Source organism: Gobius niger (genome assembly GCF_951799975.1).
Source record: "Gobius niger genome assembly, chromosome: 2".
NCBI classification, from domain to species: Eukaryota; Metazoa; Chordata; class Actinopteri; order Gobiiformes; family Gobiidae; genus Gobius; species Gobius niger.
The window spans coordinates 8973637-8997826 of record NC_136853.1 but is presented as its reverse complement, the minus strand read 5'-3'; the positions used below and the strand labels follow the sequence as shown (position 1 = coordinate 8997826).

The window sequence follows — 24190 nt, the reverse complement described above, 5'->3', positions numbered from 1 at the left end:
GGGAAGAGAGGGCGCGTGAAAGAAGAGAGATAAGAGCAGAGGTAAGAAGAGAGAAACTGAGAAAAGCAGTTGGGGGAAATCTGGGGGAAATCGGAGAGGGACGAAGGGAGAGAAATATTGTAAAAGGTAGAGGGTAGAGACAGAGAAAAGGAGAAAACAGAGCAAGAAGGAAGAGAAACAAAAAAGAATTGGATTGTGAAAAAAAGAACATTCAACATGATCTCGATTTTGTGATTAAATTTATTTTATAAATTAAATATGCCATATCATGGCGCTGTACTTCTGGTTAAAGGCCGCTAAATACACACTATAATGTGCACGCACACTCCAGAGGATTTGTACTGGAATCAGGGGCAGACGGAAACCGCAGCTAATGCTACGCTTAGCTACATTCTGAGCCGCATAAACACTGACTGTACAGGCTTTCTATGCGTTTATATGAGGATAAGATGAAATCAATGAAATTTCTCTTTTGGCTTTGTCAGTAGTCTTGGATGAACTGAACATTCAAGATTATATGGCAGACAGAGTTTACTAGTGGACAAAGCATCTTGTTAATAATATCACATCAAGAGCAAATAATTCACTGGAGGAAACTACTGTGCTCATCACAGTGTTTTTGTCTTCAATCTAATGGCTAACACTAAATAAAAATGACTTTGAACGGGCCAGCTCAAAAATAATGGGTCTGTCTTTAGTATGAATACTGTTTTGTTTTTATTGTCTATTTTTATATTAGCCACTAGCTTTGAGATAAAAACTCATTCATTATACCTCAATAAACACAAACGTTTACTCCAGTCAATTATATCCAACATAATGTTTTTAAGTGTCTGTGAAGTTTATTATGTTTACAATCTGTTGATTTGGACAAGACATCACAAATCCTTATTGGGAAAATTATTATTATTGCGATCTCATAAAAGTCCCATGGCTCTCATCTAACTAACGTAAATTCATGAATTTATAAGCCACTACTTTTTTTTCTCCACGTTTTGAGCCTTGCAGCTTTTATAACGGTGTGCCTAATTTACAGATTTTTATTGTAATACTGTATGTTGTGTGCACCTACATTTAAAAATATTTAATTAATTAATACGAGTGGGGTCCTAAAACACTCTGACGTGTGAAAGATTTATAGCAGCTCTCAATCCAAACATACTGGTCCATCATCACTGCACACCGGGGCGGGGGCAACAGGATGCCCTCCTGTGCCATAATTGTAACATAGTGTACAGCTGCGGCTTATAGATCAGTGCGATTTACAATTTTTTCTTTATAAATCAAGTCGGTACTGCTCAGTTGCACTCAGTGGTCCAGAAACTATGGTACTTCTTCACTGTCTGCTCTGAAAGACCGCTACGCCCCAGTGCATTTCCGAACTAAGTCCACTCGTTTGTTGTTTTGGTTCCTGCTAAGAGACATAGGAAAAATAGGAGCAGCTTTGGAAACCACTGCAACAGGTTTTCATCACAAATGGGTTTATTATGACCCCTGCTGTCCCTATATCTTCTGTCTCATGACGGTTATAAAAACGTGTAAACTGCAAAGGAAGGCAATTTTGAGATTCAGGGGCTCAATTGTGGCAATAATGTTTATTGTATGCTATTGAGATATCATCTTCCAGGTCCGTCCAGCCACACATTACAGTCATAAAAAAGAATAAATTAGCCTTGAATGAAATTGCCCAATTAAGTAGGTAGTGTTTTTTTTGAAGTTTTTTGTCTGGTGTCATTTATATCGCCAAACATATTGTAATCGTATTTCACTTTTATATGATATAAATATTTGGCTAGAATTAATAAATTGCCCCAATTAATACCGTGTGCAAAATATACAAAATCATATACCTTTCTTTGTTCAAACAAAAAGAAGTCTTGAAACCCCACCAATCCTTGAAGACAACATATGAGAAAGGGAGAAACCTAAGAGGGCAATGGAGAAGATTAAAGAGAATGAAAGGAGAGTGTGAGAGAGCGGCGTTCCGATTTTTACACAGCTTTCCGATAATTGGAATTCATCCCATATCATTACAGAAATGGGCCGCGGCGACTGCGCTGCCAGCAAACTCCTCGGCCACAGATCCTTCCTCAAAGCAAATGTCATAAACGTCACATAAATCGCCTTGAGAGTCACGTGCCGCACTGCGTTTTAAGTGTCTGATATCAGGGGCATCGGTGGAAGAGGCTCGGCCGGAGTGCACGGACAGCTCAAGGACATGAATTAGCCAGGGGTCAAACATAAACCACGTCCAATAGCACACACATAATTTAGGCTTTTGGAAATACATTTGATGCATTTAAATTGGTAGTTCCCCTTTTATAACTTAAAGGAGACATGCAAAGATGATTTTTTTTGTAGTAGCAAGTAACAACGTTGTTCTTGTGTCAGAAACATATCTACAGTAGGCCTATTCTTTTTGCTTGTTTCTTCCTGGTTTCTTCTTTTACGGTTTGAGCGCTCTGATCTGGACTACCTGAGTTATATTGCGTCAAAACACAAAGAACAAAACAGTTCTTGTCATGTTCATAAGAAACAAGGCGCTCATGAAAACCCGGGCTTTGTTCACTCATTTTCATTGAAGAAATGCACATTTATCATTAAAATTACATTATAAAAACGTGAAGGAAATAAGAGAGCTTCTTCCCATTCCTTTCAAAGTCTAATTCTAAATAATTTGCAGTGTGAAGCTGCATGCGGCCTGCTGCCTTCACCCCCCGGCAAAAATAAAGCTGAAGAAAATTGATGAATTGATGAAACTTGCATGCTTCTGTGAACATGGATTAGTTCTTAGACATGTGAAGCATTTCTGTTTTGCATGGTAATTTAATTACTGGGAATAAATAAGATAAAAGTGAACACAGAGGGGTGCTTCCTGCAGAAGGAGGGTCCCACCGCATGACATCACCAAGTGGAATGGAGTGTTTTGAGCTTTTGTGAAGGAGTTTGATTAAGCAGGATTACAAAACACAACTCCAGGTAGTTTTTTCATGTGGGAACAACAGAATTTATGTCAAAAAGACCCAAAGATTTAGCATAATTTAATATTAGAAAGACAAAGTCAATACACTTTATAGGTCAAAGGTAGAGCAGCAATTCAGAGGAAAGTCCTGGATGAGTGTCTTTTTGTTGTTGTCAGTCACAAATTGACATTTATAGTGTTGACACTGCAGTACTATTAGTAGAATGCTGGATGTGCTGACCACTGCTGCTGGGGTTTTCAATTAGGCTCAACTGTAGAATCTTAAGAGATGTGCCATAAAAAAACATTTTTACAGGGCCACAATTTTTCAATCTGTCCGAGCATAACTGCCAGGCACCTATTTAGAAATTAAAATCCATTTTGTTGACCATCATAATTTGTCAGCTCAAGAACAATTGACTGAAACTTGTCCATATAAAGGATTGATATAAATTAATGTTTAACTATAGGCCAGGGCTGGTCAATTACATTTTATACTGGGCCAGATTTCTCAGAGGTCATTGGCCAATGGGCCGGTGATTTGGTGAGCCTCTTACCGCCACCAAAGTAGCGGCCAGAGGGCTGACCAGGCAGCTGCTCTCCTGTCCAGACCTAGCACTTTATGAAAAAACTCAGTGAATTAAGTGCTTATGAGAGATGTGCACTCATGTTTGCGTCCTCATTTATTCAGCTTCAGCCAATCTTTCACGCGTTAATAACTCCTACCATCGCAAAGCATCTCTGCGCTTGTATCTTCACATTTTCTAGAAACGTGGATTGAATGAAGTCAAGGGAGAAAGGAAGCATAAAGTAAAGGGACTATACAGAGTTTAAAAATGGTAAAATTAAGTATTTTCCTCCCCCTGCATGTTCCAGCAATGTCCTAAGGTGTAGAATGAGCCCAGACATATTTATCACAACTGCCTCTAAAATCCTGCACTTTTACTCAAAGCCAGCGAGTGACCAGCTGTTTATAAAACGCCCTTCAAAGAGCTTTTGATTGAGGAAAGTGTCAAGGAGTGCTGAGGAGCCTGTCGTCAAGCAGATGGAGCCACGGAGAAGAACACAGCAAAATACTGACACCTGCTCAAACAAGTATATTGCTTGGGCGAATGATTTAGCATCGATTTGTATCTGTTTTTTTTTCTTCTAACAATTCAACTGCATTAAAGGGAAAAATATCCAACCATTTTCTCCCACTCACCATGAGCCAGGTCACATAGGCAAGAGTCTCAGCAGAGAGGTAGATAACCCACCTCTTAAATCAATAACAAGCCATTCTATTCTAATTCCAGATTTATAGCTCCTCAAGCAAAAATCATTCAAAAGGGTTGGGATCAATATACTACCATCATAAAAGGGTAATGTATTATGGTGAAAAAAATCTAGTGATGGGCAAGTGAATCTGTGCAACACTTAGAGCGCTTACCTTGCGAAACTCTTGCAAAAGAATCGGGGCTTCAGAGCTGCTTCATTCGGTCTGAATAATGGATGTTTCAAACAGGCGTATGCTTTTGATACTGAACATGAATGATTAGACCAATAACAGGCCAATATGAGCAAGCATGTTTGTAGTGTGGTTCTGTGGGCTCCACGGAGCTCCAGTGGGCGGGGCATTCACCTGCCGTACTGCTGCTCCGAGACAGGCAGAATCTTTTTAATTCATTCAAATAGAACAGTGGAGCAATTTAGAGACTTTGACTCTCTGGACTGGACGGGCAGAGAAAAGAATACCTCTTCTTAGATTGTAGGTTCTACGAGGTGGTTCAAGCACATTCTAAGACAAACACTGTTAAGCCCCTTTTGACCCTTTTATTGCCTCTTTTAAGCAGATCCATATTACAATTTGTCATGTTTTTACAATTCTGTGCTGGAAAGTGTCATCAGGTAGGCGACGGCAGTCTGGTTTGGGTCTCTCACTGTTCAGAGCAGAGCTAACATTGAAATGAAAGTGATTGGAACAACAGAATATCCATCTTTAAAAAACATTTACGACAGATTAACTCTTGACCAGGCAATAAAAATCATCACAAATCCAGGTCACCTACTGAACGGGGAAAATGAGGTTCTCCCCTGTAGCAGGCGGCTCAGGGAGTTTATAAGAACAACCGCTTGAAGCTTTCTTTTGTCCCTACATCGGTGAGTCTTTTAAACAAGTGGGACATTACTTACTGCCACTGATGTCTTTTTATTCTAAGTTGTCTCTACATGTGTGTTGTGTTTTTGGCTGTACTTTCCATACATACATACATACATCCATGTATGTATTCGTGTTGCATTGCATGTAATGTTGTCTAATTCAGCAAGCAAATTTCCCGCAAGGGACAATGAAGTTTAATCTAATCTAAACACTGCTCAAAACTCAAATTAAGGCAACGCACTGAAACGCTCCTCTGAGTCATACTTGGTCACATGCCCAGCTGTTAGTGAGCGCCGGTATTATTTGCCCATCCCTAAAAAAAATCTCATCATTAGCTTTCAGAAGTCACATGTTTTCATTCATCTTAAACTCGAGTAAAGCATAACAGTTAAATGTAGAGGATAAAGGAGAGTCCTTTTTCACAGCAATTGTTTTTACGTACATTCCCTTTTGGTGAACAAAACAGGTTGAACCACAAAGCAAAGCAGATTTTAGCGACATTGACATGCATCTTAGCAAAACCGAATAAAAAAATATGGTGTGTCCTTTTGAGGCAGTTAGTTAGGGATACTATAGCATTCTGCACACACCACTCATAACCGACTTCGGCCATGTCTGCTCTCTCCGCTATTATGCCTTTATGGGCCTTTTTATTTCATGGCGGGGCAAAGTCCGGAGCCATGCAAAACAATTACGCCGATTGTCAGCATCTGCTGGGCTCTCCAATCACCCCGTAACTGCCTTCAAAACAGACATGCCCCCAAAAATAAAAGCAAAGAGAAAACAACTCGCCAGACAGCTGAGCGGCAGTGCCCTTCACAGTGTGGTACCATGCAAAGCAGCAGACCTGACTGAGCCAGGATTTGAATATGGCTTTCAGAGTTTGCTGTGATGGTGAACACAAGCTAAAGCCGTGTTTTTAGGCTGCGATAGCCACTGGTCTGAAGAAATACAAGGGTTATCTGCAAGAGAAATCTAAAATGGATACAACTTTAGGGAAGAAAATCTCTCATTTGCAAAAGCGACTCCATTGGCTGTGAATTTTTTAAAAATCCAAATCACCAGCAGTACAGTCTAGGCCATGACAAATACATCTCAAACAAATATATTGTACTTAAACATGTCTCAGAACTCTCTACTTGCCAAAGTCCAGGTATTGCCAGTAGATTATGAAACCTTGTGTTTCCAAATAAAGTTGTAGCCCCTGTCCAGGAATGTTCAAGAGTGTCAAGCCTGGTTTAAAACTTAGGGCACACTCAAAAAACACATCCTAAATGTCAATCTATTCGATTTTTCAGATGAAAATCTTTATTCATAGTGTAGGGCAATGTGTTGAGAGCAAAATAACATAAGAATGATAAATGGAAATCAATTTCTCAGCCCCTGGAGGTCTGGATCCAAAATTATAGTCAAAATCAAAGTGACAACTCAGGTCACTGGTCGATCCAAATTCTGTAGAAATTCCTCAAAACGAGTCTATATCATCCTCAGTAGTGTGTGTGGCCTCCACGTGCCTGAATGCACTCCCTACAACGCCTGGGCATGCTCCTGATGAGACCACGGATGTCCTCCTGAGGGATCTGCTCCCAAACCTGGATTAGAGCATCAGTCAGCTCCTGGACAGTCTGTGGTGCGACGTGGCGTTGATGGATGGACCGAGACATGATGTCCCAGATGTGCTCTATTGGATTTAAGTCTGGGGAACGGGCAGGTCAGTCCATAACATCAATGCCTTCATCATGCAGGACCTGCTGACACACTCTTGCCACATGTGGCCTGGCATTATCAGGCATCAGAAGGAACCCAGGGCCCACAGTACCAGAATATGGTCTTACAATAGGTCTGAGGATCTCATCCTGGTCCCCAATGCCAGTCAGGGAACCTCTGGCTCGCACATGGAGGGCTGTGCGGCCCTCCAATGAAATGCCTCCGCAGACCATCACTGACCCACCACCAAACCAGTCATGCTGGATGATGTTGCAGCAGCAGAACGTTCTCCAGGGCGTCTCCAAACTCTGTCCTGTCTGTCACATGTGCTCAGGGTGAACCTGCTCTCATCCGTGAAGAGCACAGGGCACCATTGGCCAATCTGCCAATCGCTGTGTTCTCGGGCAAATGCCAATCGGGCTGCACGGTGTTGGGCAGGAAGCACCGGCCCAACTTGTGGACGTCGGGCTCTCATACCACCCTCATGGAGTCGGTTTCTGACCGTTTGAGGACCAACATGCACATTTGTGGCCCTCTGGAGGTCATTTTGTAGGGCTCGGGCAGTGCTTCTCCTGTTTCTCCGTGCACAAATGAGCAGATAGCGGTCCTGCTGCTGGGTTGTTGGCCTCGGTCGCCCCCCCCCCCAGGTCTCCTGGTGTACTGGCCTGTCTCCTGGTATCTCCTCCATGCTCTGGACACTGCGCTGGGAGACACAGCAAACCTTCTTGCCACAGCACGAATGGACGTGCCATTTTGGATGAGCATCACTCCCTGAGCGACTTCTGTGGGTTGTAGATGCTCCTCATGATACCTCTAGTGGTGAGAACACTGGACAAATGCAAAAGTGTTCCAAAAATACGGTCCAAAGGATGAAGACAGGGAAATGGTCTGTGGTCACCACCTGCAAAACCATTCCTCTTTTGGAGTGATCTTGCTATTTGCCTCTCATTTCCACCTGTTGTCTGTTTAATTTCCACAACACCAAGTGAAACTGATTCACAATAAGTGTGGCTTCCTAACTGGACAGTCTGATATCCCAGAAATTTGACTGACTTGGAGTTACATTGTGTTTTTTGAGTGTGCCCTAAGTTTTTGTGAGCAGTGTACTTCAGCGACAGCTCCGCGTTTACGTGCTGGACGCACTTGGGAGCCAATCAGGGAATTCGCGACAGCTGCACCTGCCGCACAAGGTGACTCAGTGGCAAGTGCTGCAGAACGCAAAACAAGGAGACACACAACAAACTCCTTCACTCTCCTCTTGTATCATATATTGTTATTATTATATTATTATTACTTTCTTTTCATGAATATATTGTTCTATGATTTAGTGCTTTTGTGTTTTCACTTTTCATATTATCAAAAAAAAAAGGTCAAGGCAGAGGAGATACGCGGAAGTTCGAACGATTGTGGCTTGAGTCAAGTGGATGGGGCTGCGGTGGGTGCGACCGGTCGCCGAAGTATAAAAAGGCCTACCCGCTTTGCCACCGCACCACTGAGCTCAGCCCCTACCCTTCTGAATTACCATACAGCTACAATCTGTCACCAACAACAATTGAACAAATTGTGAAGGGTAGTTAAGGTCAATGTTATTGTCCCCGTAGGAGTGTCCTCTGCATTTGACCCATTCTTCAAGGAGCCGCGCAGCACACAGGGACTCAACTCCAGAGCCAGGCTAATGGCCTGGTTTGAGGATTAGCTTTTGTCCATGTTTTTGGGTAATGAGGGAACCGGATTACCCAGAGGAAACCCATCCAGAAATAGGGAGAGAGACATGCAAACTCGGGACATTCTTGCTGTACAGCAGGAGTGTTAACCATGCAGTCACTGTGCCACTCTGAAGCAGCAGGAGCTCTTAATCAACTTATTTATCCCAAGTTGGACAAGTGCTGATGTGCAGTCTTTGACAGATGAACAAAGTGGAGCAGTTGTCATGCAGCACCTCTGACTTGCCCCTAGAGTCTAACGAACACACACTGCTTCAGACGTGCTCTTGTTAAAACACACAGAGGCGAGCAAAGGGGCCTAATGAACCATTGTAATAAATCAGAAAGAGATTCTTGAGCGGCAGAAAGCTACACCTCTTTCAAGCATTACATGTTTTCCGCATTCGATTATGCATGACAAACACACTTGAGCGCAGAACGGCTCAGAACCGATATAATGTTGAAAATATGATTACATGCATTGCCACATTCATGTAATCATCAGTGGTGAATTAAACATGAAACAAGGCTACAGCATTAATATTTATGCACATACTTTGATTCAATGTTGCGATATATTGACATGCACCACTCCATGTCGCACAGGGTCCACTGATCGCACGCTCTCCTCTTGTCAGGGGAATGATCGGAGCACGTCCCGTGGCAGGGCTGTCTTTGGTCCGGACGGGTTATGTTAGGTTCCGGTCGGCTGACAGCTCTCCGCACACCTGTTCCCTCCTGGAGGAAAGCTCTGCTCAGGCTGAGAGATGCGTAGTTCTGCCCCCGGCTCCAGAGCCGACCACAGCTGCTTTTCCCTGGTTCAAATCATGGACTCTGTTCCGACTGCAGCGTTGTATCCACGCTTTCTTCTTTTTACCACACACATTTTTTGTAATGTTGTCTAATTTATATTTGTTGTGTTAAAGAGGGGGTATTATGCTTTTTTCAATCACATAGCACCAGTCTATAGCACACTACAATGATGACCAAACCTTCTGTTGGTCTGTAAATGCAGTAAATTAAAATAACTGCCTTGTATAAAATTGCTCTTTCAAAATGGCAGTACTGAACGTCTTGAAATAGGCCCCTGTCTCTTTAAGACGCCCCCCTGACCCTTTCCGACACGCTGTGTGTGGCATCACAACACTCTGCTCGTTTTCTCCACAGTATTGAAACTACGATCGATTTTTGGTGCATTTTGATGTTTATTGTTGGTAAGGAGCCACGCTTTATCACTTTGTGAACAATGGCCACACAGGATATGATTTGATCCAGCATCTGACCCGGAAAGTGACTTTGGAGACGAACCTTCCACACCGGACGCTTAGAAGGAGCTCTTGCCTGAAAAATAACTGCTGTTTGGTCGGTCTAGTCAGTCTTTGCTACTGCCATGCCCTATGGATCTCTAACTATACCCCCATGGACTACACCAGGATCTGCAGGCGCCCATATGACTCAAAAGACGGACATTATCTGTGCAGGTGGACAATGGTTATTCGAGGTTACCCCGTTAGCTTGTTATAATCGACTACAGCTCATTGTTGATGAAAAGTCTACAATAAACCACAAATGTGTAAAGCCAGGCTCAGTGTGTGATCATCGTAAAGGCTGCTTCAAGCAGTTGCCTGCTTTATTGACGTTATTTGTGCATAATATGCTGCTTGTTTTCAATGAATGTTCCGAGCTGGCTGCTAGCTTGACGTGGCTAACAGTGCCTTAGCTCCGGGAGAAAACCACCCGGCTACGACTCACTGTAGATGAAATGTGAGCAATAAACTTCCAAATCAACAAGCCAGGCTCAGTGTGTGATCATTGTTGAACGGTTCTTCATGTATGTGGTGGTTTTATTGACTTTATTCGTGCATATCTCTCGTTTTCACGTGATGACTCAAGGTTTAGCTTAGCATTAGCTTTCTCTTTCCTTCACATATACCATTTTTGTATGCAATGTTGACAAATGAGGGCCACTGTATGAGAAGAAACGGCTACATTAACAACTTTGCCCAAAGACTACTCAAAACTGCATGAATGGGTCCAGGTATGTCTTTGACAAGGGAACAAGTCCATTTTTCATATGTCCACTTTAAAAGATGAAAATCAAATAGTCCAAAAGATTAAAAGAAAAAAAAATCTGATTCTGGGCACCAGTAGAAGACATGTCCATGAGGTGCTTCACACTTAGAAGGTCCCGGGTTCGATTCCCACCTGGATGGGGCCTTTCTGTGTGAAGTTTGCATGTTCTCCCTGTGTCTGCGAAGGGTTCCACCAGGTAGGCCTACTCCGGTTTCCCCTACAACTAAAAACATGTACAATAGGCCAGGATGAATGATTGAGAGTGCACATGGGGGATGACGGATGGAAATTGGCCCAAGGCTACAATCCGGTGTGGCATGTTTACATGCATGAGACCCATGTATGTTCATTAACATGCACTGTCCCGACCAAATAAACTAATAAACATCTGGATACACTGTAGTCTTACAGCTTGTTTGGACAGGCCAGTGAGGAGTCCATTAATATAATTGAATCTCTCAACAGATAAATTCATGGATTAGTGACTCCAAGTCAAATTTGGTGGTCTGAAAAGGGGAGTGCATCGCTGGGTCCAAAATGTGAGGGCAGGTGCTCTTCAAGGATCAGGTATTAACTTTAGATATTAAAAAAGGAGAGGATCTGATAGGGTTGTTCCGATGGCCACCATTGTAATGCCACGCCCCCTTCTGTCAAAAACACACACTGTTCTTCTGTTGGCCCAGTAAACCTAAAAACTTTGCAGGGATTGCACTGTAAATTAAATCATGAATATAACTAATATGCATGGTAGTTCAAGTAGCCTGCCAGAGACATGATGTGTTACGCAGCGCTGCTCTTTTTCTGACCACACGGGGCTCTCTCTCTACAAGCAGCTTCACAGTTTAACACTGCATGATTTTGCTCTGCTTTTCGGTCGGCAACTAAAGAACTTTGTGCCGCGATGGATATCACATCAGAGCTAGCTGAGAGCGCATGGAGCAGCTTCAAAAACGTAGGCTACGATCAAACTGCTAAATATTGTCCCGTTCACCCACTGTTTCTTAAACATTATGTCAAAATTGAGAAAATGCTAATAATAAGCTCCGATTTACGATATCATCGTCCATCACAATGATTCCCTGTAAACATTGTCAACTGTCAATTAAGGGGACACCGCCCAACCCTAGAATCTGACTTAAACAGAAAAAGTCCTTTATTGGGTTTAAGATGCACATGCCAACACGTTTTGACCTGGAGTGGTCTTCTTCAGGGCATTCAAGATTTAAAACTGGACCAGATTCATCACTTCCAAAAACTGATACAGGTCCCCCTTTAACTGTTCAAACAGTTAACTGGACTACAATACATTGTTTTGATGGACTCACTAATGCATTTTGTAAAAATGTAATTCCCGTAACCTTCCACAAAATCTACTGTAAAAATAGCCAGATAAAACAAAATCACATGACTGTTAATGAAGAATATATCCAGTTACCTGCAGCAATGTCAGAGAAACTCTTTTGCAGTTTGGCAAGAAAAACTTTTAAGACCAAGACAATGAGGTCAGTTGAAAAAGAGACATCTGTTGCAAAGCGAAATAATGGTTAGAATGGACTCAGCGTGGGCCAAGATGTGAGGCTGGAAGAGTGTTGCTAACTGCGGGACATATTGGCCCATTAAATCGGAGCGGTGGGAGCGGGCAGGTCGTGAAGGTGCAAGCGAGTGGTAGAAACACAGATGGTCCTGGGACAGTTCCTGACTCTCACTTCCTCCCGACACGCCCTTCACTAATGCATAAACATGAGAAAGTGACAGTGGCACTCAGCTCCCTTTGGAACTAGGATAAACCAGGGCTCCGAAAGTCTGCTAGAATATTCAGTGGGATTCAGATTTAGCAGTCAGAAAACGCAGTTACAGTTTGTATTACATCATTTACTATTCAGCCAGAAGATTTCACCAACCAGCAACAGGAACATTGCTAATAAAAAAAATCACAAAAATCAATGAAGGGTTCCATCTGACTGACATTTTTTTCATCTATACAGGGGTCTCAAGCTCATTTGGACGGGGGGGGGGGGGGGCAAAAATGCAAACACAGTGTTGGTTGGGGGCTGCAACAGACTAAGCTTCTTTTATTCAGTCAATTATGATGTAGCTACTTTTTATTGTTTGCTATAATATACATAATATACCTGAACATAGGCTGTACATTAGGCCATTTTCTGGTTAGTGCTCGTGCTTCACAGCTAGAAGGTCCGGGTTTGATTCCCACCTGGACGGGGCCTTTCTGTGTGGAGTTTGCATGTTCTCCCCATGTCTGCGTAGGTTTCCTCTGGGTACTCCGGTTTCCCCTACCACTAAAAACATGTACAACAGGCCATGATGAATGAAAATGCATGGACATTTTGAAGCTTCCTGAGGTTTCCAATCGGCCAACCATTCGCTGTGCTTCTGAATTTTGAAATTACCTATTTAGAAAGAAATGCAAAATGTACTACAAATGTCATTTAAATGTAGTGCAGAAAGGCCCAACCAATGAGCACGAGCAGAACACTTTTTTTTGCATAGCATCAGCTACAAACATGTTTTGTCTGTGTTCATTTGCAATTACCTTGTCTGGTAAATAAACAAATAAATACATAAATTAATGTGTCCAAATGCCATTATAGAGATCAGCTCAGTGAGATTCACCTCAATAATGTGGAATCATTTGTGCTCATGCCTTTTTGTGACCTACAGTTAGAGAATTGATGGTTTTTGATGGATGTTATACATTTCCACATTCTCTATTTTTAATTTAACTATGGATCATGTGTTCGGACATGTGTCCTTAGTAAAGAATAAATGATTATAACATTATGACAATAGATCTTGTGCCTGGCTGAAGGAGTCTGCAAGCTCTAACTGACAAATATAGGTCACCCGCAAGATATGGTGGGTTCTATTTGTCAGTTAGAGCTTGCAGACTCCTTCAGCCAGGCACAAGATCTATTGTCATAATGGTGAGACCAGAATGATTCCCCTCTATATTCTTTTATCAGAGGGCAATTGGCCCATCAGAAAAATCAAAACGAGCCCGGTCGATCAAATTCGTTTATTTGCGTCATGTGTTGTTGACGAAGTCCCCTCAATACCCTTCTACGAACGGCGCACAAGAGAGAGAAAGAACGTGTCTCCAATCAGCGGTACATGACCAAAAACATGTCGACAGTAAGTTTCGTGATTCATAATTCTGCACAAATATTAATATGGTCGAAGGTTTCTTCAAATTTCCCATATAGCCTACATTCAGCTTTCAATCCACTACTTTAAAGTCACTGGTCTGTCTTCAGACTGTCCACATCTTTATTATTATTATGAATAATTTATTATTAGTAGTAGTAGTAATGTTAGTGTTAGTAGCAGTAACAGTTGTATGGCTTATTCCTTATGAAACATGCATGAGTAAATGGTAAATGGTCAAATTTATGCAGCGCCTTCCTACCTGCTTCAGGCACTCAAAGCAATTTACATCAAGGAATGTACAACTTTGGCTCCTATGCTACCAGCATGAAACGAAGAAATAGTTAGAAAGCATGTACTTTGGACTTAGGATTGAGGTTGAAAAGTCTTGCCCAAGAAGACAACAACGGTATGTCACTAGCAGACAGGGGTCTAAGCTTACCTTTAAAGAGAAAACCTAGTATATTTTAAGATTTATTTTCCGATTTCACTCACAAATGGAGCCATGTTGTCTCCCACTGTGAATACATACAGAGAGAGCTAAATGGTGTGTGCAAAGTCTTGTTTTGGCCTTGCCCACATCTCCCTCTTATCTGCTACAAATGAAACGAGACATTAACCTCTGGCCAGGCGTGCAGTAAAGCAAACAAATGTGTCAGCGCAGATTAAACAGGGAGACAGCAAACCACCACTTCGATAGACACAAGGGAACTCATTCAAATACTGTGTTGACTCACCGCCTCTAATTTACATTGATTAAGATTTGCAAAGCCTGAACAGAGTTAAAGCATCCAGACAATAAAAATGCTTTGTCTTTGAACAAAATAAGTACGAATGCCGGCTACCTTCGACCAATCACCTCTCGTCTCATCATTGAAATATCTACCAGCCACTTTGGAAGTGGCGAAGTTAAGCCTCGGGACGAGCACATCTACTTCTCTCTCTCCCTCACTCTTTCCCTCCTGAGTGTGTCTGTGCCTCTGACCCTACAATACATTTTGCTCATGTTGCTGGCAAACACCACTCACAAACACGTTATTAGTAGTAGGCGTAAACAGCACAGAGGCAGGAGCATTTAACTGTGATGGAGGTGAAGGTGCAGCAATATTATTTCATTATCTTCTGTGTTATTCCAGATGACGGTAGAGATGTAAGTGAATTTAGATGAATTGTCAGGTGTCATTATATCGGCAAATATCGTTATCGTGATATTTCTTTTTTACACCATGATATACATTTTTGTCTATATTGCCGTGCTCTACACTAAAGCAAAGGGTTTTGGCGTCAGAACCTACCATTAGAATTTAAAGGTGCGATCCGAATAGCCTTTTCCACTCTTACCAATAACTCTGCTCGGCCATACTTGACAACTTTTCAGGTGCTTTTATTTGTCATTTCTATGCTTTGGTTCCATGCATTTTACTCTCATGATTTCTGAATAAACACAAAAACCTTCTGTTGTACTCTTACAGGTGCTGTTACGACAGAATTGGCTGTAGACCAGCACCAACTGACCGACGTCCACTGTTACTTCTATTCTCAGTAAAGACTCCACAGACTATGGGCCTTTAATCAACCTGGCCCGAGGACACAACAGGGAAAATCTAGGACCGGGCACGATGTCAGATTTCATTGGGTTTCACTCGGGCCAATAATTAGAAAGTACCATTCAGGACTGATGACTCTGTGCTCTCTCAGTGGCAGAACATTCATTCAGATCCCTTTAAGATCCATATTTGGCAGTAAAAGTACGAGATATTGATATTTTCCAGTATAGTTTAGTTTCAGAACCACAAAAGACAGTCAAATTAAATATAATAAGAATTCTCAAGAATAGAGAATTATGATGAAATAAAAACAGCTCCTGCCTTCATCAGAAAGACACTGCATAACATTCTACTGTCTGACAGGAAAGAGTGATCTTTCTCAGGAAAAGTCCCACTGAGAATGAAGATACCAGCTGATCTGGGAAATGAACCCAGGACTGCACCTAGCAAGTCTTCTTACAGATGACTTTCCTGCTGCAACCGGCCACATTACTGTGACTAGAGTGGGCAATGGAGCTGATGTGTCTTATCCAAGGACATATCACTGTATGTGCTCAAGCAGCAATCAAACCGACCAGCCCAAAGGCAACTGTTTGAATGGTGTTTTTTACCTCAGAAAAACATAGTTTTGGCACTACAATACCCAATTGCATTTCCTAGGAGTATACAGCTTGTTTACAATGCTCTTTACATGCGCTGCACCTCCTGTTTACATCCCGATCTCAGCCGCAGCTCCTGGACACACCAAGCATTAAAATCAAGCAACAGGCACTGAACCGAATCCAAAGTGGCTCAAGACCGTATGGAGTGATCAAACCGGTGAGATTAAACTTTGTGGAGCGCGCCATAATAAATACTTTGTTGACTTAATTAGGGTTGGGAGAGCCATGATGCTAATGTTGCAGCCAAGTGAGGTGGAACTACAGACAAATGCTAATTGATTCTCTTGAAAAAGTGTCATAGAAACTAATAGGATTTGTAAAGGTTGAAGTTTGTTTGGGGAAAATGAATCGCTGTTTTCTATTTTGGGAATATTTTGCACTTCATCACTATAGTTTCCATATTAGTAATCAATTGCAAGTAGACTTCTTCAGCTGGCAACTGCTGCTTAAGTACATGTTGCTCTCTCACAGCAAAATGGTTCCAGATTTAAATCTCAGTCTTGATGGGCCCTTCAGTGTGGAGTTTACTGTCTCTTGTCTGCATCTGTATACTCATGTTTCCTCTGTCAATCCTCCAGCTAGGTACTCCTCACCCAGAACCAAGGCCGAAGATATATATTTTAAAAAAGCCCAGAGTACTTAACCAAAGCATAAGCTTCACTCTTCGTTCTCTTCCCACACTAAGTGGAGGTATGTTAATGGTACGTTCACACCGAGTGTGTCTGAAGCGTCAGAAGCCTGTCGTTGGACACATGTGCATTTTAATTCAGATGCCTCTGACACTCGGCAGATTCTCAGATGCGAGGCTGCACAAAGTGTGTTCAGATGCATCTTGGAAGAAGCTCTTGCTTGGAACATGTCCTATGTTTATTAGGACACTCATGGTCTTCACCAGGGTCTCCCCAGTATTCAAGCTCAAATTCAGCTGAAACGCATGAACAGAAGCCAATTATTTGTAGTGCCGCTGGTGGCAAAGGCTAGGCTACGGCTCATTGTTGATGAGGAGCATTACAATAAACTGCAATTTCAAGTAAGTAGGTAAGTAAAATGTATTTATATAGCGCCTTTCACAGACCAGGGTCACAAAGCGCTTCCCATAAAAACATACAGTGAATAGAAACACATACTGTACAAGTCACATTAAATTTCAACAAGCCAACCTCAGTGTGTAATCATTTTATAGACTGCTTTATGTAGTTGCTAGTTTCATTTACTTTATTAGAGCTTATTTCTAGGTTTTCACATGATCGATCAGAGCTAGTAGCTGTAGCTTTCTCCTAATGGATTCCTCTATGTATCATCAAGGCCCAAAGAAACATATTCCCAGCGCAGATCCAGCTAAAATTACATCTTGTTGTTGCTTTTAATTGTAGTTGATTGGGTAAAAGAAACACTGACGTGTGTCTTTGTAAAGTCACCGAGCTGATGTATTGCTAACGTCCAGTCCTTGCTGTAGCTTAATAATTTGATCAGTGAATTGGTCTAGATACTTACAAATTTGCTTTAGATGCAATGCCAGTATTGTATTGAATACTGCCATTTTATGATCCAGCCATTTAGGCTGGGTGATAAATTGTCATATAGTCAGTGTTCGTCTGCGTAATGGAGCTCTATGCTGAAATACAGACACTTTTCTACACTACTGCTCCAATTTGTCAGACCTTCTTGCCATGGTCCAAGTGAGTGCCACACTCACATCACCCATCACATTGAACGTGTGAAGTGCACATGAATTATGATAATAAAATAAAATAGGCTCTACAAAAAGTTTTAAGAAAAAAAAATCACCCCTCTTTCAACCCCCAATTTTTTTCTCTTCCCTCATTTTTGCTCATTCTTTAATACTAATATGTTCTCTATTTCCCCCATTTTTCCTCAATTTATTTTATTATTCATTTAATTTTTCCCCAAATTATTCCCAATATATATATATATATACATATATATAACCAAGTATCGTTAAAGTGCTGGTATCGGAAAAAAGGCACCCAGCCCCAATGATCATAGTTATGTAATATATATTTTTTACTTTTTCTTTTACATTTTTGACAATAAAAGGAGCTCAAAACACATTTTCTTTAATCATAAATAAAGCAGAACACAGGAAAGCCCATTTGGGATCAAGTAGCCTATTTTATTCATACGTGGCATCAGACTGGAATCAGCAATCAGGTATCGGATACCTCTTTGTCCACCCTACGTCCATTCCCAAGACCTTTGGAGATCAGACCATGCCTCTGCATGAAAATGTTTTTGGGCAGGATTCAAAGAATGCACCTTTTGTGGTGTGACTATTAAGATTTTCCACTGCATCTCTCCTCCCTCCTGCACTCCAACCTGTTGTGCACTTGAAAACTTGTGACACTGACAGCTTGTGTGCGGTTCCCTTGATAGCAGGCTGGCTGAAAATACTGTATGTGCCACGCTTTTTTAATGCTTTTCATTCACTCCGACAGAAACGGGAACTCGAGTCGAGAAGGTTGACAAGTTGACCTCTAGTCACAAAAGAACGCAACAACAGCGAGAATGCTAAGACAGAGTTTAGCATTATGAACAAGTTTACAAAAATGTGTCCATTTGTCCATCATTTACGGAATATTTTTAGCTATGACAAAAAATGTTGAAGGTCGTCCGTCATTATGATGAACTGAAAATCAAGCTAAAGTTAAACGCAGCTCTGCACACCACATTAGACACTCAAAGATGCATGATGCAAACGTCTAAATACTGCCCTTTTCAGCCACTGTTTCTTAAACAACATTCAAATTGAGAAAATGCACAGAAAAAGCTCCAATTTAATAGTGAAATATGAGTCTTAATATTGACAATTAGATGATGCTCTGAATAAGTGGTCCTCCTTTGAGACTTTTACACACGAGTTTGAACACATTTTTGTTGCAAATTTTCTGTTTCTGTTCAAAAATCATGTTTTGTCTAGCTCCATTTTTCCTGAAATATCAGATTTGTATCCTTACATAAACAATAGGTAGCCCATATACATTTCTTTCAAAGAATGCTTAGTATGAGAGAAACAAGCTCATGGCGGGTTTTTTACAGCCTTGCCTGGCCTGCCAGACACTCCTCCTTTCTGTTCAAAAGAAGAACTGTCTGGACAGCTCCTCGCAGCCTATCATTTCACCTTTTTACCCACATCCGAGAGGTGGGACTTCATTCCCCCATGAGGCGGAAGCCGTCACCACACTCTACCAAAACAATAGAGATGGCGTGCGCGGCGAGTGATACAATGTTTTCCTCTGCTCTTTCGTCTGTTTTAAATCATTAAAAAAAAATGTAATCCCTAAAACCAGAGCAAGAAACAGCGTTCGAAGCGTTCTTCGTAAATAAGGACGTTTCTGGAAAGGCTTCCTGACACTTGTTGCTGCGACGTATCTAGCGTTGCTCTGATTGGTTGATGCCGTCTGTCAATCACGCCCACCGGGAAATCGTTGAGATCATGCTGCTCCCAGACTATATGTCTTTGAAATATCTATGAAAAAGCATGTAGTTTGGCAGGCCAGGCAATTTACAACCCTGTCTGTCGCAATGACGTAGAGAAATGATCCCGAGCGTCACCACTGGCTTACAATTAGAGATGGGCAATATATCAAGATAATATCGTAGTTGCTGTTTGGAAGTCAAGAAATGTTGAAAAATTGTTGTTGCATATTATTCAAATATTTCTGCCAAATAAAAAATAAATAAAAAACGTTTTTAAAGTTAACAAAATCCACTATTTCTTATTGTCACTCTCACACTGCGACAGTCATTAGTTTCTGTTTGTTTCATCATGGAGCCCGCCGAGAAGGAAGAACTTATCCCAAAGCAATTACCCAAAATCATTATTTAGACATGCACACACCGAGTCTGTGAACGTCGGCGCTCACTTTGACATTCCAAACACTGACGATATGGTCTTTTAAGAGAATTATGCAGACAGTAATTTGCATCCACTTGAAGCAGCCTCCCGCGTCAGTTTGTCGCGTTCATTGAATCTGTATAATTCAAAGTAAGAGCCGTAGACGTCCCCACAAACACTCTAAATGAATTCTTCTGTTGAAAGTGTAAACTTTTGGGTGGAAAATATTGCATTATGGAGAGGTGCACCCACCCACCCGGAACTTTGGCAGAGTGGAAATATCATTGAAAACCATCATATGAGGCCTGTCTGGATGAAGAGAATCCCACAGAGAGAAAGGTAAAGTGAAGAGCAGAGCTGAGGCACGACAGGATCACGCTTAATATGTCAAAGACAGTCTGCTTTCAAGCTAAGTAATGGCAAATAGAAAAGTACTGCATGTAGTTAAAATGTAATCAGCAACTTTTTCTTTTTTTTTGCGATGGGTCAAATGCAAAGGACAAATTTCCCTCTGGGGGCAATAAAGTACACCATATAACAGACGTTTTATAGGCCTATTGCTCAGGTGGAGCAGCGAGTATCAGAGAGTTCCATTTCGGACTGGGACATGTGGGACAACACTGAAAGTGGAAATGCATATGAAAACAAATGTCAATTCTGAAACAAAATGGAGAAGAATGTCGTCAAAAATCACAAATGGCCTTTTGTTTTTTTAGCTTATGATAACCATCAATGCTGGTTCCATTGTGGACCGTGCATTGACAGTATGCATCAGACTCTACAACTTGGGAGTAGATTAAAAGATGGAGCCTCAAAGCTACTCTAAGCAATCACATTTTGCCAGATTGGCATGGTTGCATTCCCACGTTGCATCGTGAGATGTGCCACTGTCCCAAACAGCGTGGCAACACATACACGTGTAGAGATCGCAAATGTTTGAAGCAGCAGACGCGGTGACAGTTTAGCTTTATGACAGAAGTTAGCACAAGGAGGGTGAACTGACAAACATGTGAGCGACCTGCTCTGATGCAGCTGAAATCCTCGTGCCGTGTCCGTTTGTTTATTAATCCATCTACAGGAGCTGTCAGATCTGTTTCCTCCTTATGATCACAAAGCAGCGGGCTGTGAGGCGTTCAAGGATTGTGGGGAAAAAATCTCTGCACTGTAGACTTAGTTCTAAATGAAAGTATTATGTTCTAAATGCAAAAAAGACAGAATTACATGAACATTGCAGTTTAGCAAATACATGTAAGTCTCAAAATGTTTACTTTGCTACATATCTTATTTATGCTGATAAATGGTTGTTTCACACACGATCAGTGAGATTTCTGTCTCACTGAATGCATCAGAGCAGTATGTGGTCTATGGTGTGGAGGGGAGTGAGGGGCGTGGGTGAGGCTGAAAGCCAGGTGAGCAGGGTTCACTACTGACATCTACTGACAAAATAATTCAAAAAGACATAGCTTATGCAGCTTTAAACCTTACATTCTCAAATATTCTCCATAGTATATTAATGCTTCAATCGTGTGTGGGTCATTTGGATCATGTAGTGATGAGGATTCCAGGAATTTAGCCGCCTCCTTGGTGGAAACTCGGATTGAATAAACGCTCATTCACATACAGTATATTTGAGTTCTCAAAGGGTCCAAATACTCTGTCGCACTGCTGACATCATGAGGCGGTGCCGTTCCTACAGCTCAAGCGTAAATTACGTTCAAACAAATCATATTGATTGTAAGCAAATAGTGGGACCATCAAAAACTAATTAAATGATCATAATATTAACATTATTTACACCTGCTGCCTGACTGAATTGATGAATAAAAATTGTCACACACAAATGGCGTCAAAAATGTTTTGACAAATACCCAGCTATTTTGAGACACCAAAACTGATGAAAGGACATTCTATTTATGCAGTTTCCAGTGGCAACGCTGTCAAAATATCGTCTAAATACTGCACCGTCACAAAGCAAGGTTTTTTTCTGTGAGCTCATGCAAAGTACTGAATTCTTCTCACGGGACAATGACACCACTTCCACTGTGCCTCCTGTATGAGTCAGCGTATCAGGTTACTGTCAGGATTACGCATAGCCACCCTGAATGGTTTTAATGCACGTCATTTGACTCCATACAGCAGACATGATACATAATGCATTAGAGAACTACTCGATGTGATAAGCCAGAGAGAGTGAGAATGTTGACATAACTCATCACAACTCCTGTTCACCGACCTGGGAATGTACTGTAATCCCCATCACAATACAAAACATCTTCACAATATGGATAAAGCTCACAGTGCTCATTAAACATGTGAACCACTTGGATAAGTCTACAATATTACCAGCGAAACTGTTCATGATTGATCGGTTAATTAGTTAATTGCTATCATGAGTTTAATCGATTAACAGTTCATTGATTTGCTGTACAGTTAAGAAGCAAGGAAATAAGGTGGGATTATATTTGACACGTCCGCTAGCTCCGTGCAGAAAAAGACACGCTCCTTTTCAACATCGGTGTCTAATCAATTTCAGTCCGTGCGGAAAAAATGTCGGACAGTGACTTGTGGCAGAAATACGAAGGTATTGAGATTTAAATGATCCGGAACGCAAAGATCAACAAATAGTAAATGATTCTCGAAGAGAACGAGCTGAATAAATACGAGGTCAGTGTCAAAATGTGTTTTCTTTCTACATCTACTATCATCTTATGCATAGCGCAGATCAGTGTTTTTCAACCACTGTGCCGTGGCACACTAGTGTGCCGTGTGATATTGTCTGGTGTGCCTTGGGAAATTATCCAATTTCAAAGTTGTTGTTGTTTTTTTAAACAAATGCATTATTATCCACAAATAATGTACCGTTTTCGAGTGTCTATGCTGTCTAGTGATCGGCAGAGTAACCATACTCTTCCATATCAGGTAGTTAATTTCTTTGAGACAAGAGAATTAGTGATGCATTGAGGCATTGTGGCTAGCGAGACTATACGGTGTTCCTAGTCAAGACACTTTGATGAGAACATTTTCTGCTGGTGGTGTGCCTCGTGATTTTTTCAATGAAAAAAAATGTGCCTTGGTTCAAAAAAGGTTGAAAAACACTGCCCTAAGCAGCCGCCTAGGTCGCTTATGCCCAGGGCGCTGTGCTTTTGGATCAATGTGAATCCGACCGCAGCACTCGCACTCTGAGGCGAGTGGGTGTTGTGCGAGGGCCGCTGAACTCGGGTCAAACTAGTCTCAAGTTCATTCCTATTTTTTAAGCGAGAAAGGAACTTCTTTTTAAAGCTTTCCTCTTCATGAGCCGATTAAGAGCATTTCTCCTCGCTTTGCTTATACCAGCCTCACTGTATTTGATCATGAGAGAGAGGAGTGACCAGCGCGTAACATCAGGGAAGTGCACATGAAGAGGTTGATGCCCATGGGAATAAAATTAGCGAGCAAAGCTGATGGTGCGAGGTTTGTGAATGTGACTAAACTAACTTTGAAGTAAATGTAGTTGACAGTCGGGCGATCTCGGGTCGACCCACAAGGCGCTCCAACATTTGTGAAAATGCCCAGGGAATAAAAGTTGGAGAGCCTTAAGGCCTATTAATACTCCACAAGCTGCTCCAGAGCTGCGAGAACAAAATGCCGTCATTTTGTTCAGCTCAGCAGAACTTTGTTCGGCAAGGCTGCGAGATCTCTGGCTGCGATTGGCTGGATTTTTAGTGGGCGGGGTTATTTTGGCGGAAGCGAGAAGCGAGAATCCAATGTTTACTTCCAAGCACCAGTGCGGAAAACGGGAGACAACATGGATAGTTTTGAGGCACCGCTCGCGGTAGGAAAAGGACACGCAAATGGTAACAAAGTCCTGGGGAGAAACACTCGGACGTTTTGGGCGAGGACGAAGAGGAAAAGGAGCCTGGCGCTACCTGCATGAAAGAAGCGAGTGATAAAGAAAAAATTGGTTCAGGAATACCAAGCTTGTACATCTAAGACCTTCATCAAACACCGGGAAACGTCACCAACATGTTCAGTGAAGGTTCTTGCATGGACAAAACCTGTACTGAGCTACACAGAAAACAACATGGTTTTACCGAGTGACACGGAGGTGAGCTTTTAACGTTAACGTAATACACGTAATACACCAGCGGGAGATGTGCGCTAAACATGAAGTCAATCTTCAAAATGTTTACAATACCGTGACTGATACATTTTATAATAGTTTGAAGTAAAATGGCGTTTTATTTCGTTTTATTTCTGTAATTCCTTGTTTGTTTAGGCTGCTGAAAAAGGGGGCGTGGCAGTTCGGCAGCAACACGTCTTGTGGAGTATGAAATGTCAGAGGCCAGACGAACTTTGTTCTCGTTCCTTTTTGCCTCAAGAACAAGAACAAAGTTCTCGC

At 41.7% G+C, this 24190-nt stretch overlaps 1 protein-coding gene across 1 annotated transcript in view; it reads right to left on the bottom strand.

The window, feature by feature from the left end:
• Positions 1 to 1218, bottom strand: part of igsf9a (immunoglobulin superfamily, member 9a) — a gene marked incomplete at its 5' end in the record, with an annotated part of 123514 nt that extends 122296 nt beyond the window's left edge. Inside the window, one exon of the mRNA XM_079552236.1 lies at positions 1125 to 1218. Coding sequence (XP_079408362.1) covers positions 1125 to 1218 — 94 coding nt within the window. The remainder of the gene's footprint in view (positions 1 to 1124) is intronic.
• Between the last annotated feature and the right edge of the window lie 22972 nt (positions 1219 to 24190).